General features: G+C 46.3%; 1 protein-coding gene across 5 annotated transcripts in view; it reads right to left on the bottom strand.

Annotated features, from left to right (window-relative positions):
• The window catches only part of rimbp2a (RIMS binding protein 2a), a 39,903-nt gene that overhangs the window by 10,451 nt on the left and 14,953 nt on the right, over nt 1-14,499 (bottom strand). For 4 of the 5 annotated variants that reach the window (XM_018742604.2, XM_018742607.2, XM_018742606.2 and 1 more), the window contains 11 exons: nt 11,036-11,125; nt 9,971-10,093; nt 7,878-7,982; nt 7,333-7,383; nt 5,850-6,036; nt 4,752-4,885; nt 4,306-4,385; nt 4,068-4,177; nt 2,628-3,401; nt 2,025-2,176; nt 82-825 (listed from right to left, as the gene is read on the bottom strand). In XM_018742604.2, coding sequence (XP_018598120.2) covers nt 82-825; nt 2,025-2,176; nt 2,628-3,401; nt 4,068-4,177; nt 4,306-4,385; nt 4,752-4,885; nt 5,850-6,036; nt 7,333-7,383; nt 7,878-7,982; nt 9,971-10,093; nt 11,036-11,125 — 2,550 coding nt within the window. Of the gene's footprint in view, nt 1-81; nt 826-2,024; nt 2,177-2,627; nt 3,402-4,067; nt 4,178-4,305; nt 4,386-4,751; nt 4,886-5,849; nt 6,037-7,332; nt 7,384-7,877; nt 7,983-9,970; nt 10,094-11,035; nt 11,126-13,861; nt 13,934-14,499 lie in introns of those variants that run through there. The other variant, XM_018742608.2, reaches the window with a different exon arrangement.

Here is a 14,499-nt window from a genome sequence, read left to right as displayed (position 1 = left end):
AACCTTATGACACAGCTCCATTTATTCCACAGTGTAGCATATCTATAACATCTATTACATATTAACACGCGCAATACTCACCCGGCCGCTGTCTGCCACCATTCTCTGCGCTGCCTCCCGGGCTATCGCCTTGGCCACTGTGTCTGGGGGGATGGGAGCCCCCCGGGGCTGAGGCAGGATCCTCTGAGGGGAGGGGGAGCGGCGGGGAGGTACAAGTGGTGGTTCTAGGGTATGTCCTGGCAACTGACAAGGAGGGAGGGTCAAGGGTGAGAGGTATGGTGGACCCCAGTGCTGGTCTGGCACCATGCCCTGGTGGGGCAGGGTCACATCTTGGTCTTTGGTCTCTGAGTCTCTGCCACTGACTGAAGATGTTGGCCCGGGCTGAGGGGGGACAAAGTGCAGTGGAAGTGGCTGGGGGTGCGGCTGAGGTTGGGTCTGAGTCTGTGACTGAACCACAGGGTGTACTGGGTGGGGCTGGAGACGTGGCTCCAGCTGGAAAGAAGGTTGTGATGGCTGTGTCTGGAGGTAGGGGTCAGTCTGGGGAACAGGGTGAAGTGGCTGTGGCTGGAGTTGGGATTGGGGTGGGGGTGGGTGCTGAAGTGGGTGCGGTTGGAGTCGAGGTTCAGCTGGAGGGGGGTGTGGTAGTGTGTGTGGCGGCGGAAAGGGTGACCCAAAGACATTGTGGGGGATAACAGCAACGGCAGAATCCTGAGACTCGCCCTGCATTGACAAGGTCCGGACCACCACCTCCCTGGCCTCCAGGTGCAGGATGTGACTCATCTCCACTGTGACGTAGTCTGCCGTGGGATGCATTACTTCTGCAATCTGTCACAAAATATGAACGTGACCTCGAATGTTCGTTTACATCCATAGAATTTAAGTACACTTCCTCATCATTTTACCACTGATCAAGTCAAAAACTGTTGAAGATACAAACTTTTCCGGTTTATTTCTTTAGTTTTAACTGCACACATCTAATCTTCTCCTACTACTGAAAATTTCAAACTTTTGCAGAATGAAAACAACCTGTGTTTACACCCTCAGCCACTGGATGACAGCAAAGGACACCCAAATTGAATAGGAAAGTGGGACCGCAGTGTTTCCTGCTCATACCTGGTGGTCATTAGAATATCACAAATGTTGTATGTTTATGACTGACTACCAACCACTCCTGTGTGGGTTATCAGCCTAAAAGCTACACTGGCTACACTTCCACCCAAACCCTAGAGGGATTACTTGTTATACATCCACCTACCTTTCATATATTCATCATCATATTTGTCCAACAAATAATGTCAACATGCTCTTAGAGTGATCATACACAGTGTTCATGCATAAACTCAGTGAGCAGCTCAAGGAAAATGGTTTCTCTTCTTCTGTTGTTTAAATGCCTTGCTAAATATTAGTTAATTGCTTAATAAGCTCTGCTTGCTTTCTAAACTGGACTTCAACTCCAGGAGTATAATATTTTTCAAATAGCTGCGACTTTATTTAGTTAGCTGCAGTAAACTAGCCAAAAGGTGTAACGTGTATCTAAACCATTGCTTTCTACATTCTGACTGTGACATCTTAAATAAACAATTCCTAGCTAGATAGCAACTAGAATGGCTGACTGAGTTACGTGCATAGAAGCCAACTAACCAGTTGATTGGTTGGCAGCCACTGGTCATTTGTATTTATGTTATTACTTTTAATGGTAATATATAATTTTTTGAAACATCAGATTAAATTTATTGAAACAATGTGCAGATTTTTTTTTTCCATGAGTTAAAACTATGTTTTTGCTGCTAATATCTGAATCAAAGTTGATACATGACCAGTTTTTTTTTTTATCTGTTATTTTATTATTTTTACTCTAGCATATTTTTGGATAAGTACTTTTACTTCCACTTGAGCTTTATCTTTTCAAAGTGACCAAACTCTTACTCAAGCACTGTTCCTGACTGCTCTCTAGCTACATGTATTAGCCAAGTGGTGTGTATCCAACTCTGTCAGGGGTATGAGGGATGAACTACAACACTCACTCTCTGGCCTTTGGTGCACACAGCATATCCGGTCACACTTGCTCCGTTAGACGTCCCTGTGGCTGTGAGGTCAGGAGGCGTCCAGTGCACATGGATCACCCCCGGAGCCTGTCCACAAAGCACCTGCACCTCCTGAGGTGGAAAGGGTGGCCCTGGTGTGAGAGAGCAAAGGTCAACGAAAGGAATCCTCTCTTTCAACAGCCAAGGTCAAGGTCAATCGCTAACTTGACACCAAATTATATTGACATTCCACCGTTGGGGGACAATCAAGAGCCTCTATAAGCACACTGGTGAACACATGATGATCGTGTTCTGAAATCGTCAAAATCTGGTCAGTTTCATAGTAGGCTGAAGGAAAAGGAGCTCTGCAACTCAGGATCAACTGCATCTGGTGTCACAGCCAAAGGCACCACACCTCTCCTACAACCTCACCTCCTTACGCAGCCTATACCTGCACCTTTCCATTCACACCTTCGCCTGGGTACTATGGTCTAAACCCTGTGAATGTCTCAGAGTTTCCAGAACGCAAATGGAATCTCCACAGATCACATCACCTTAACAAACATCTCAAATGAAGGCAGGATAGAGGGCAGAGCTTCTGACCTGCAGCCTGGGTGCAGAACTCAAGAGATGCTTCACGCTTCTCTCGCTGCTCCAGGGGCAGCTGCCAGGGCATTTGATGGGGTAGAGCCAACACAGCCACCCGGTACACGCTCACGGGCTTCAGTTCCTGCAGATGGCAGCGGTACCGACCCGGGCCGACCACCACATGTTCGGAACCATTCAGTAACACAGAGTGGCTGTAGTTGCTGTTGCTGGGCACCCAGGAAAGGTGAGCGGAGTCCCGGGTGATGTTGTCCACACGTAAGCGGCTTGGTGCGAGCACCACGCCCCGACCCACCAGCAGGCTGCAGCGGAGCCCATCCGACAACCCTCGGTCCGTCACGCTGCGCACAGACACCCGGTATGCTCGGGCAGACAGGTCCAGCTTTTCAATGAGCAACTTGGTTCGTTCTCCAAAAGGCACGTTGGCTCGAACCTCCTGATCCACCAGTACATCAAAGGAGTTGATACTGCCCCAGCTCCTGGGAACCTGTGGCGGATCCCAGCCCACGATGACGCTCTTGGCCAGCTGCTTGATGAGACTGATGTTACGGGGGTATGGCACCATTTCATTGCCCAGTTCATCCACCATGATGTCCAGGGGCATTTTGTCATCACTTCCAGCAACACTGAGACCCATGTCTGGGCCCTTCCCCTCCTCTGCATCCCCATCTGCCTCATGGCCATCATCCTGGATGAGGGCCATGTCTTTGTCCTGGACAAAGTCCACAAAATTGGAGGGGACAAGACCTCGCTGGCCATCAGGAAGCTCGCCTGGGACACAGGAACAGGGAGGAAATTGGAGGTGTGAGCCGAACTCTGTCGAACCCACATCTAGTCACACATCACATCCAGAATCACATGACAAGAGGTCAATAAAATACAGATTAATCGACTTAACATCTCCTTTTCAGACTGACAATAAATGAAATGCCATTTTCCAGAAGTACAGCAACAGGAGGATGGGTGCGTGGATGAGCGTTACTGTGACTCGGCTTCCTCCTGTCAGTCCAAAATTAAAAAGCGAAGGTCTAAAAATAGGGAATCCAATTAGAAAAGATTAAAAATTATTATAGGCAAAGTGCAAGCTGTGCGCTCATACTTGGGGAAGGTGACAAAGACTCCCCAAAGACGGAGACTAATTGAAGTGGCGGGACTGTTCCCTGCATGCAGAACTCTCTCTCTCTCACTCTGCATTAGCTTCATGTGGGATTTTAGTCATGGAGTAAGAGGAATGACAAGAAGAAGCTTTAGATTAACTGGTGTTGACGTCATTTTCAAACCCTTCAAGCAAGGAGCAGCTTTCAGTCACATGACACCAGAGGACTGGAACGTAAATGGAAAAATCCTGAACTATAGAAAACTCCAAAGTCCTGCCAGTCCAAGGTCAGGGGTCAATGTCACGATGCCATTGCTGGGGTGACCAGGGTGGAGGTGAACCTTGGTAGAAGCCATCATCGTCCATCGCTCCATAGACATAGAGGTACTTCCCAGCCACAAGGGGGAGTTCAGCCTCTGGATGTTCGTTGGGTCCATCGTAAGGGTTGTAACTGGTCAACACCAGAGAAGAGTGTGGTGTCAGTGTGTTGTTAGTCAAGCAACTGATACTAGGAACACTATCTCTTAGAAGAACATCTCCACCACAAACACAGCGTGCATATGCTCTGCTTCCCCTTACCTGTACCGCGCCGTGCAGAGGCGGACCTTGCCCGTGTAGCGGGCTTCGGACCTGGCTGTCACTCTCCCATCATCATCCATCTGGAGTAGGGATGGAAATATGAAAGTTCAAGGGTCATGAAAGATCATCCAATGGTATGAGACAAAGGCAACAACATCGTCCTGCTTCAGGATATAGAAGCTGCTGCTGTAGTTTTGGGAATAAGACTTCAAAAATGTCTTAGTTGTACTTAGTATTAGTTTAAAAAAATTCTGTAATTGTGTTCACAAAGAAATGACATCAAATTTATGTTTTAACCATAATTCACTCATCATAAGGGATATTACATGTTGTCAGAGCAAGTCTAAGTTCTGGATGTTCATGCAGTAAACTGAGTGCCTGCTGGTGGTTCACAGTTGCTCTTTGAGACGTTAAAGCACAGCGACGGACCAGGTCACAAGACGCACTTCTGGAGGGGAGATTCGCTGGGGGCTGCCGGATTGGCTGTTGGTTCTGGAGGTCAATGGGAACTTGATACCTTCAGACTGTGTGAATGATGGGCGCTGGTGTGTCAGTTGGCTGTCCGTGGAACCCCTGCAGTCTGCAGCCACAAGACAGACAGACAGATATGGTTTCCCATAAGCTCTGAGCACATATTTCTGCTGGTGATGATCAGCAATAGTTCTCACAAGCGCACCAGCTTCTCTACTAACAAACACTACAAGTCCATTTCTAAATTGATTTACATTTTATTCATTTAGCTGACACTTTTCTCCAAAGGAACTTATAGTGTTGAGGTTACAGTCATTTACCCATATAACAGCTGGATAATTTTACTGGAGCAATTCAGGGTAAGTACTTTGCTTAAGGGTACTATAGCCAAAGGTGATACTTGAACCTGCAAGTCCAAAGGCACTAGCTGTAACCACTACACTACCAGCTGCCCCTCTAAACCTGCTTTAACTCCAAAACCAGTTTTACCACTGAGTCACAATCAACTGAAAGGATTAATAATACAGATGAACCTTTAATTTATTGACTGGTTAGATTCTGTAAAAGTCTCCAATATAGCTATAATAAATAACTAATTATTTGTAAGACATTTTATTATTTTAATGACATCAAATTTAATTCAATTATTTAAAACAACTAAAAACAAAAATAATATTGTTGCCCCCAAAAATTCCTGTTCGGTACCAATTGCTGACCAATTCATCCCATGAAAGTGCAACATTTGTCATCATGCTGTTGATCATCTACACTCAGGAAGACCAGACACGAACTGTAAACACAGAGGAAGTGAGCTAAAGTAAAGGGGTTCCACACTTCTGCTTTGTATTTCACAATTGTTTGTATTCAACAGTTTACATGTCAAGGGTGTATAACTCAAAATTTAAAATTAGTGTCATCAGAATGCCCAAATTCATTTGCTTTTTTAAAAGAGCGAAACCTGTGCAAATTCACTGTGTTGTCTGGTAAATTTTACCTTGCAGGAGATGCCTGTGCTGTACAGGAGAGGTATTTACCTTGAGTATTAATCTGTGGACCAAGTGCAGAGAGCTTACCTTTGCCCACCTGGGAAGTCAACGCATTGAGGATGTGGGACAGGGTCTTGTCTGGGGTTTTCAGAGCCTGGGCATTCAGCGCATCATCACCCCCTGTCTGTAGTCGGAACTTTTCCAGTTGCTGCGACAGCAAATTGAAGCGCTCAGTCTGAGACCTGCATTTCTGCTCCAGCTCCTGAACTTTGGCCTGTTGGCAGGAGGCGAGAGAGGGAGCTGGAGAGCAGTGCAGTGTGGTTAAGGCACAACATCAGGTCCGGAACTGTATTCTCATCATATGCTGTTCCTTATGGTGAAGGGTCGAAACCACCTCCAAAGAGAGAAAGAGAGAAATACAAAGACAAGGGCCAGAAAAACACACATACTCAGCAGTAGCCCATACAAAACTCATGTGACCTCTGCACCTGAGCGCCCCACTGTAGCACAGAAGAACAAAAGCAGCAGTAGATTTGAAGAACCCACATCTTCCCCTCCAAAAGAACATTTGCACAATCATAAGAGGAGGGGCAGTACCACTTATAAAGCCTCCGGAAGCTGCAACAACTACCCCTACCACACACATACACACACACACGAACACACACAGTATCTGTTCCACAAGAGATAAGCGCTGCAGAGCCCTGAGGACCTGGAATCCGGGCTGCCGCAATTATCCAGGCTCCACTGCTCGCATCATGCAGCAGTCGCCAAGGGAACGGCACGAATGACGTGGAAGAGGCCGCAATAAAGGCACCCGCACCCTTGGCTGCCGTGAATCCGTTTGCAGGTTCAAATCCCACTTTGGCAACTACTACTGTGCCCTCAGTCTGGTTTTAATCTGTATAAGTAAAATAATAAAAAATTTGTCAGCTCTATGTTTCACTTGGGATGAACATGACTGTTACCATGAGGCCCTCCCTAGTTTATTTTAAAGCTGATTGAGCGCAGTGGGACGTGGCCTAACAGACATACGGTGCAGCTCATTCACCCTGAAAACGGGCATCTGCTCACCAAATAACTAACCAAACATCGTGAAAAAGAGATGTACAACACAGCAGGAAATATAAACACGCATGATGATCCACATACACAAATGACAATAGGCACAAAAAGAGACGCGCACACATACACACACTGTGAGGCTTTTAGATGGGAATACACAGTGTATGACACTGTAAAATTAACAATGAATTCAAGTGTTTTGAGAATATCTGAGTATTTACATCTCCCCAGGAAGCAGACCCCAGCCCAAGTATCCTGGACTGGACTACAAGACCACCCCTTGTCCCACCTATGATGCAGATACCTGGCCATGACCAAATATTGCCCCACTCATGTTCCACTAATAATTAGCCCTGCCCACACCCCCCCAACACCACACCCATGACCAGCCCTTGCCACACTAGTGCCCACCCTTCCCATACCTGAGGCTCACCCTTGTCTCTCCCATGACCATCGTTTTCCCTGCCCATGACCAGCCTTTGCCACACCCATGAGCATCACTCACCTCTAATAGCTTCACCGTTCCCTCATGCTTCCTCTCTGCGTCTAGCTGAGCCTACAGAGCAAATCGGGGACCCTCAGTGATACATCATATCATAGCATATCCTATCATATCATATCATATCATATCATATGAGTATCATTCAGTTGGTGTTTTTGGCCTCCCCAGCACTGAATTCCCTCCATGCCACTCTGACCACATGTGTTGAGGAACCCCAAGTAATACAAGTTACCCAGCACTCCCCATGATACGTGAGACAACCGAGGTTCACGCCATTCATCACACACATGCTGGAGTCAGTTCAGCTGAACTGTCTGTATTTTACTGCCCAGTGAGGCCTGAAACTCAGCAGTTGGAGACGGTGTTGTGCTTCAACAGGGATATGAAAGAAAAACATGCTATTTTGTGTGAGAAAAATGGTTTAAATTGTTAACAAGATGAGAGGTGGAGGGATAGAAATGGGAAAATGGGGAATGCATGTGGAACAGGTGTGCCCTCCCAGGACTGCAGGGGTCAATGAAACACTCTGCCCAGGAGGTGCTCCTGACCTTCTGTAGAAGGTCGATCTCCTGCTGCTTGACGTGCAGAACAGCCAGGGCTTGCTCATGATCCTGCTCCAGTTGCAGCCGTCCCTCGAGGGCGTTGCGCATGTGCTGCAGGCGGATGGGAGAATGTGGAATCCGGCTCAGTGAGGTACCTGTGTCTTAACTTCCTTGCAATACAAAGTCAGCACATGGGTCTGCACAGTGAGTGGCTGATGTGTAGTGTGTTGGACCAAATTAAACCTCTGCACACTCTTCTCATACACTGGTGGCTACGAACATTGGCACTTGTGCATTTTCTGCAAATAGTTCTCAATAGTCTATGAAAATAAATGTAAACTGACTAAGGTATTTGGTACCTGTAATTTTTTTAATTGTTCATATCACAAAACCTTTTCATGGAATCAGAACTCAAAATATCGTCTTGAATGAGAAAATGAAAAGAAATAGAACTGAGAAAATTATTGACACCCTGGATTCAACATTTGGTAGCTCTTCCTATAGGCATTCATGAGCTCTTGCTCCTCTTGGTAGTAATGTATGTCCCTCTCTGCATCTGGAAATGGCTCCAGTTCTCTTAGATTTGAACGGTTCCTTCTCCAAAATGATGTTTTCAGATCTCTCCACAAGTGCTTAATGGGACTTAAAATTAGACTCACTGCTGGGAACTTCAGAACAGTCCAATATTTTGTCATGAACCTTTCTTGATGCTTTCTGAAGTGTGCTTGAGGTCATTTTCATGCTGGACGACCCTTGACCTTCAATGGTGGCCCACCTTCCTGACAAAGGGTCTGACATTGCACTTCAAAAATACTTCGGTGTTCTCTTGATTTCACGATTCCATGCATACATTCAAAACACCTAGTGCCAGAGGCAGGAAAGCAACCCCAGAACATCAATGAAGTTTCTCTTTGTCTCATTGTAAATACGGTGCTCTTTTCTTTGAAGGTTTTGTTGGCTTTTCTTTTAACATTTAGAAGGTTGTGCTTCACCAAAAAGATCTAATTTAGACTCAGAATACACTCCTGGAAAGACTTTGACATGTTCACTTGTGTTTTGGAAAACTGCAGTTAGACTTTGTTCTGTCTCGGTCTTCTACGATATAACCCAATATCAATGAGTTGGTGACAGATGATGTAAGATGAAACTGTGGTACCTTGTGTCTGAAGGTCAGTTTGAATCTGTGTTGCAGTTCATCAAGATACTTTCTCCATCATTCTATCAGTACTTAGTGTTAGAGTTCTGATCAAGTTTTCTCCTGTGGCAACATCCTGGGAGATTTATTACAATGCCACGAGACTTGACCTTCTTGATAATATTACATACGGTGGAAATAAGACTGCCAAGGTCTCTGGAGATGAACTTGTAGCCTTAAGATTGTCCAAGCTTGCCTACAGCCTTTCTTTCTTTGGTAACTGTGGTGCACACAGTGACACAAAACAAAAGAATGAGTCCTTTTCTTTTTTCAAACTGGCTGAATGAGTGATTTTATACTGCAGGTACCTGCAACTGTCCATAGGTGAGTTCAGTTCCAAAGCAAAGAAAAACCACCAGCATAAAATTAATTATTAGAAAATGTCTTCAATTTTTACTGCTTGTATAAGATGTCGATAGTATTGGATGGGCCTTTTTAGAGTTTCCTGTGGAAAAAGCTAATATTTTGTAAACTGTTCAGTTTTTTAATGCAAACCATAGAAAGAAATAAAAACATATGGGGATAGCTAAAAATATTTTAATTCAAACAATTTTCTGGAAAAATTGTTACTGTTATTATTTGAAAAATGTCCAGAGGTGCCTAATTTTTTATTTTTTTATTTATTTATTTATTTATTTATTTTTATTTTTTTTTTTGCAAAAGTTCGTTTTCCTGCTTGAATGTCACCTCTACAAGCAACTTCTTGAGGGATGTGAACCAGAAATATGGTGGTGTCAGACACACAAGCTGTGTGTTCATAATCCTGTGTCTGTGTTTAAAGCTCTTTGACTGCTGTTCGTGTACTTTTGTTTACTTTGAGATGTACGTCACTCTGGGGAAAAGTGTCTAGTAGGTGAATTAATGTCATTGGAAATGGTTGAAGGTGAGATGGGTGTGTCCTTACCTGTAGCACCTGTTCCAGGTGCTCCAGTTTCCCCTTCAGCTGAGTCCTCTCCTGCAGGGCTGAGTCTCTCTCTTGAGTCACAGAGGAATAGGTTTTTCTGAGCTTCTCATACTGTGACTCCACCTGCAATCAAACAAAAGCTCAACTAGATCTTGCAGCATCAGCATGGTGTCACGCGGAACCGCGGACGGGGGGGCAGCTGGACCCAAGTGCAGGATCGATCGTCAGGAACCAAGGGATCAGGCAAGTTCTCGCTGTCGGGGACGGGCGAAGAGTTGGTTGATCGGCAGTCAAGGTGAGAGTGAAGATCCAAGGACGAGGTCAGGGGACGAAGCAAAGGGTCGAAAGCCGGGAAACGGAGACGGGAAGCAAGGAATGAGTAAGAACTAGACATAGCGCAGGAGGGACAGTTGTCTCAGCGAGATTCTGCAATTGTACGGGAGCTGAGGAGGGTCTTTCAAGGGTGTGTGTACTGATTGGTGTCTGGTGCTCGAATGGTGTCAGGTGTTGTCTAGTATGATGCGGACATGGACGTGACACAGGGTCTTTCCCCACCCTAAAAGTCATAAACAGAGCAAATGCACTATGACCATAAGAGACCTCAAAACATGACCCAAGGATGCTAGAGGAAGACCACAAGAAAACTGCATAAGAACCACAGGATGACCACACAGGAGCTGTATGTGGACCTTCAGGTTGAAGAACCACATGTGACCTACGAGGTGCAGGTCTACACTTTTTGCGATCAACCCATTACATGCAAATAGAAGGGACTGTGATCCCAACCAAAACATGCTATACCACTGTTTCCAGTGAAGCCTAAACACAGACAGATGGGAGTCAATCGCCCAAGAGCTTCATTCATCATGATGTCATCAGTTTGTAGTTAATGAACTATTAGCCATGAAATTGGCCATAAAACTGTTCCCATGTGCTTTGAAAGATGGTGAATTTTTACTCCATTACGAGGTCAGTTATGTGTAGGGATGTGAAGTCTTTATGATACTACATACCTGATGACATCAGGTCACTCATCTGGATCTCGCATGGGCACTTGGGGCTCACCTGCCGGTAACGCGCAGCCCTCTGGGAGTGGCTGAAGAGCTCAAGGCTGAGGCGATTCTTCTCCTGCAGGGCATGCTGCAGCTCATTCCTCTAGAGACAGAGAGAAGTGTGCAATTCGGTCACCATAGGCTAAACAGTGTCAGCGCTGCCCATCTACAGGAATGAACTGGGACCAACGAGGGGCACCATCCTGCAGTTGCTTTCTTTAAAATGTTGAATGGGCAACACAGACCCTGAAAGGGGAATGCTATTCTGGTGACAGCTCGGCTTTAGCACAGCCCACCTGCTGCACCACAGGTGAGATCAGTGGGGAGGGCTTGAGGATGGCAAGAGAGAAAAAAAGGCGGTTCCCATGGCAACCAGCCAGGAAGCAAGATCTCAGAATCCAGCACGGCATCCGCCACCTTGGCTGAGTCATCTTTACCCGCCTCCAGTGAGCTCTGAAACAGCAGATTTCCCGTGATACACAGCAGAGGTGTGTCAAGCTCTTTTTTGTCCTTTAAGGTGACACTCCGTAAACATGACATATTCATCTTCAGCTCCATTGCTGTGCCTTTAAGGTACTTTTTGACAAGGTATCCATTTCCTGCTTCACACAGTGTGACCTCCTTAGATAACACATTGTACCGTGATACAAATCATGTAAAATTGTGTGTTGGCACTAGAGAGGAGGTGTGTTCATACACAGGCCAGAACACACACAGCACACACAATATGCTCCTCCAGTGATGAGTGATGAGTTTGGCCTCAGTCCAACAGGTTCTTGGGGAAATGGGTACTGACCCAATGGCTGTAGTCATGAACACATGAACATACTCCCTGCGAGAACGTAGGGCAAAAGCACAACCCAATGAAACTATCCCAATGACAGCAACAAGCCAGATGGATGTAGTCAGTAAGAGTGACAATGGACACACAGTGTATTATTATTATTATAAATATTATTATTATTACCAAAGATTACATTTATTCATTTAGCTGATACTTTTCCCCAAAGCTACATGGTTAAGGTTACAATTATTCACCCATTTATACAGATGGGTAATATTATTGGAGCAATTTAGGGTAAGTACTTCACTCAAGGATACTGCAGCTGGAGGTGAGAATTGAACCTGTGGGTTGAAAGACAGCTGCTCTAATCACTACACTACCAACTGTCCCTTGTAAACAGTGACACCTGGTAAGGATTCAAGGACGAGCGGACATCAGTGCTCCAGCAACACACTCACAAAATTGCTGTTTCATATAGAGCAGCGGTGAATGGCAGAGTCAGAGAAGACAGAAGGATGTGCGTGTGTACATGTGTGTGTTCTACTCAAGTCCAGTGCAACATCCCATAAATGGGTTTTTGTAGCAATAATTCACTCCAGATGAGTCACCGTTAAATTGGTTATGTGAGCCTTGCAAGATGAACACTGGGGCCATAATATATAATCTGATAATGCTGATAATGATCCATACAGAGAACTGAATTTATCTAAAAGTCCAGTTTAGGGTTCGACTCCTGGAGACAAGAAGGACCTGGCCACAGGTGGGTACTGTTGGAGACACACTCAGTGAGCTTTAATGTTAGGGAAAGTCTGTGGTCACACACACACACACACACACACACACACACACACACACACACACACACACACACACACACACATACATAGAGACCCAACACAAGAAGAACTCATGCAAAAACCAAACAAGTGGAGCGTCTAATCCCACACACCAAGTGAACTGCTCCCATGATCCTTTTCTCAGACGCTGAAGAGTCATTTATTTTTAGTAGTTTCTACGCCCAGAAAAATCCAAGAGTTATTTTGGACTGTGAAAAATGGAGCTGTTGTGTTGTGAATGTTGATGTTGCAGAACCACAGGTGGTGCTCAGAACGGGAGGAGTTTGGATGAGCCTCGTGGGGAGGAGGGTATCACACACTCCTCCTGCATCACATGCAAACGCTCAGCAGTCTGCGGACGAATGAACCCATCGCACTGCATCTTCTCCATATGTGACCTCAGAAGAGCTGACAGCAGGGGGTGCGGTTTGGCAGTAACGCTGTGACACGTGAGATTAGCAGTGTCCAGCGCTCTAGCCTGTGTATGTCTGCATCTGTGCATGTGTGTGTGCATGTGCAAAAAGAACATATCTTCATTTTCAGCTGGACATACACAATGCGGCCAGGGTGTTGTGTGTTCTTGGACGGTGGGGGGATCGGTCCTGGCTGTCGGCTGTCACCGTGCTGCCGACACCCCAGCTGTTCTGGCCACCCAATCTGTTACCATGGAAACGATGGAGCATCGCAGAGAGCTGTGTTCCTGACACACAGTCCTCAGGGCTTCCCCAGGCCTGGCCTCCAGCCCTCCCAAGCCGATCACCGATGTCCCCTGAGAGGCGCCTCTACATCACCATGGCAACCACCCTGAAAGTATTCCGGAATACATAACGACTTTGAACACAACAGGTCGTACACAGCGGCTGCTCTCTTAGAAGGATGCGTGGCGAACAACAGTGAACTGGTTAAAGGACGCGTAGCGGATTGATTCAAGGTCCAAGTGGACACACTCAGAGCCTCTGACGGCCCAGCTCGCAGTCACCCCCTGCTGTATGAAGGGCAAACAAGCAGCAGCAACAGCAGTCCTGACTGTCTCCATATGGAATCACAGCTAAAGGACACAGCAGAAGCCCCCACCCAGACCCGACCTGGCCAGCCCGGCCCAGCAGACCCACAGACAGAGCTACAGGCAGAGTGAAGGCAGGGGGAGGCACAGGGGAGAACAAGACAGGATGGGGTGAGGGATGGAGAAGAGAGGAGAGGAAAGGACGGCGGGAGTTACCGCTTCAGCGTCTACGCTCCAGCGCACGGTGGCAACGGCATGGGGACTGAGCGGAGGATGACTGTGTCTCTCTCTGCTGCTGCTCGGCTCCGCCCACACCCCCTCACGTGCCACATGCGCACACATACACACACACAAAATCACTCACAGAGTGACATTCATGGGGGTGTGTGTTTGATGTGTAGAGCAAATGGGGAGTTCTGTCTTACACTGACATTTATTCTTACAGTAAATTTATATAAATTCATATTTTTTCTGATGCTTCTCTCTAAAGCAACTTCCAAGCTGCTTAGAGCAATTTCTCCATTTTTACAGCTGGGGCATTTTTACCGTATCAGTTCAAAGTACCTTGGTCAAAGGTGCTGCAGAGGGGGGATTTAAATTTGGGTCCTTCAGTCTGAAGGTAACAGCTCAAACCATTGCGCCACCTGCTGCCTGTCTCCAACCTGACATTTGTGAGCAAAGAGAATTGGCAGTGGGTGCCGTGGCTCTGCCGTGTGAGCAGCAGTGTGTCGTCTCCATTGCCAGATGGTTCTTGTAGCTTCAGCAGTCAGGCAAATTGACTCTACTCATTATCACGGTTCTCCACGCAGCTTCAGGAGAGCGGATAACACTGATATTCCTGTTTATTAGGTACT

The sequence above is a fragment of the Scleropages formosus genome, chromosome 6 (genome assembly GCF_900964775.1).
Source record: "Scleropages formosus chromosome 6, fSclFor1.1, whole genome shotgun sequence".
NCBI classification, from domain to species: Eukaryota; Metazoa; Chordata; class Actinopteri; order Osteoglossiformes; family Osteoglossidae; genus Scleropages; species Scleropages formosus.
Note: the sequence above shows the minus strand (reverse complement) of the source record. Positions and strands in the feature narration are given on the sequence as shown.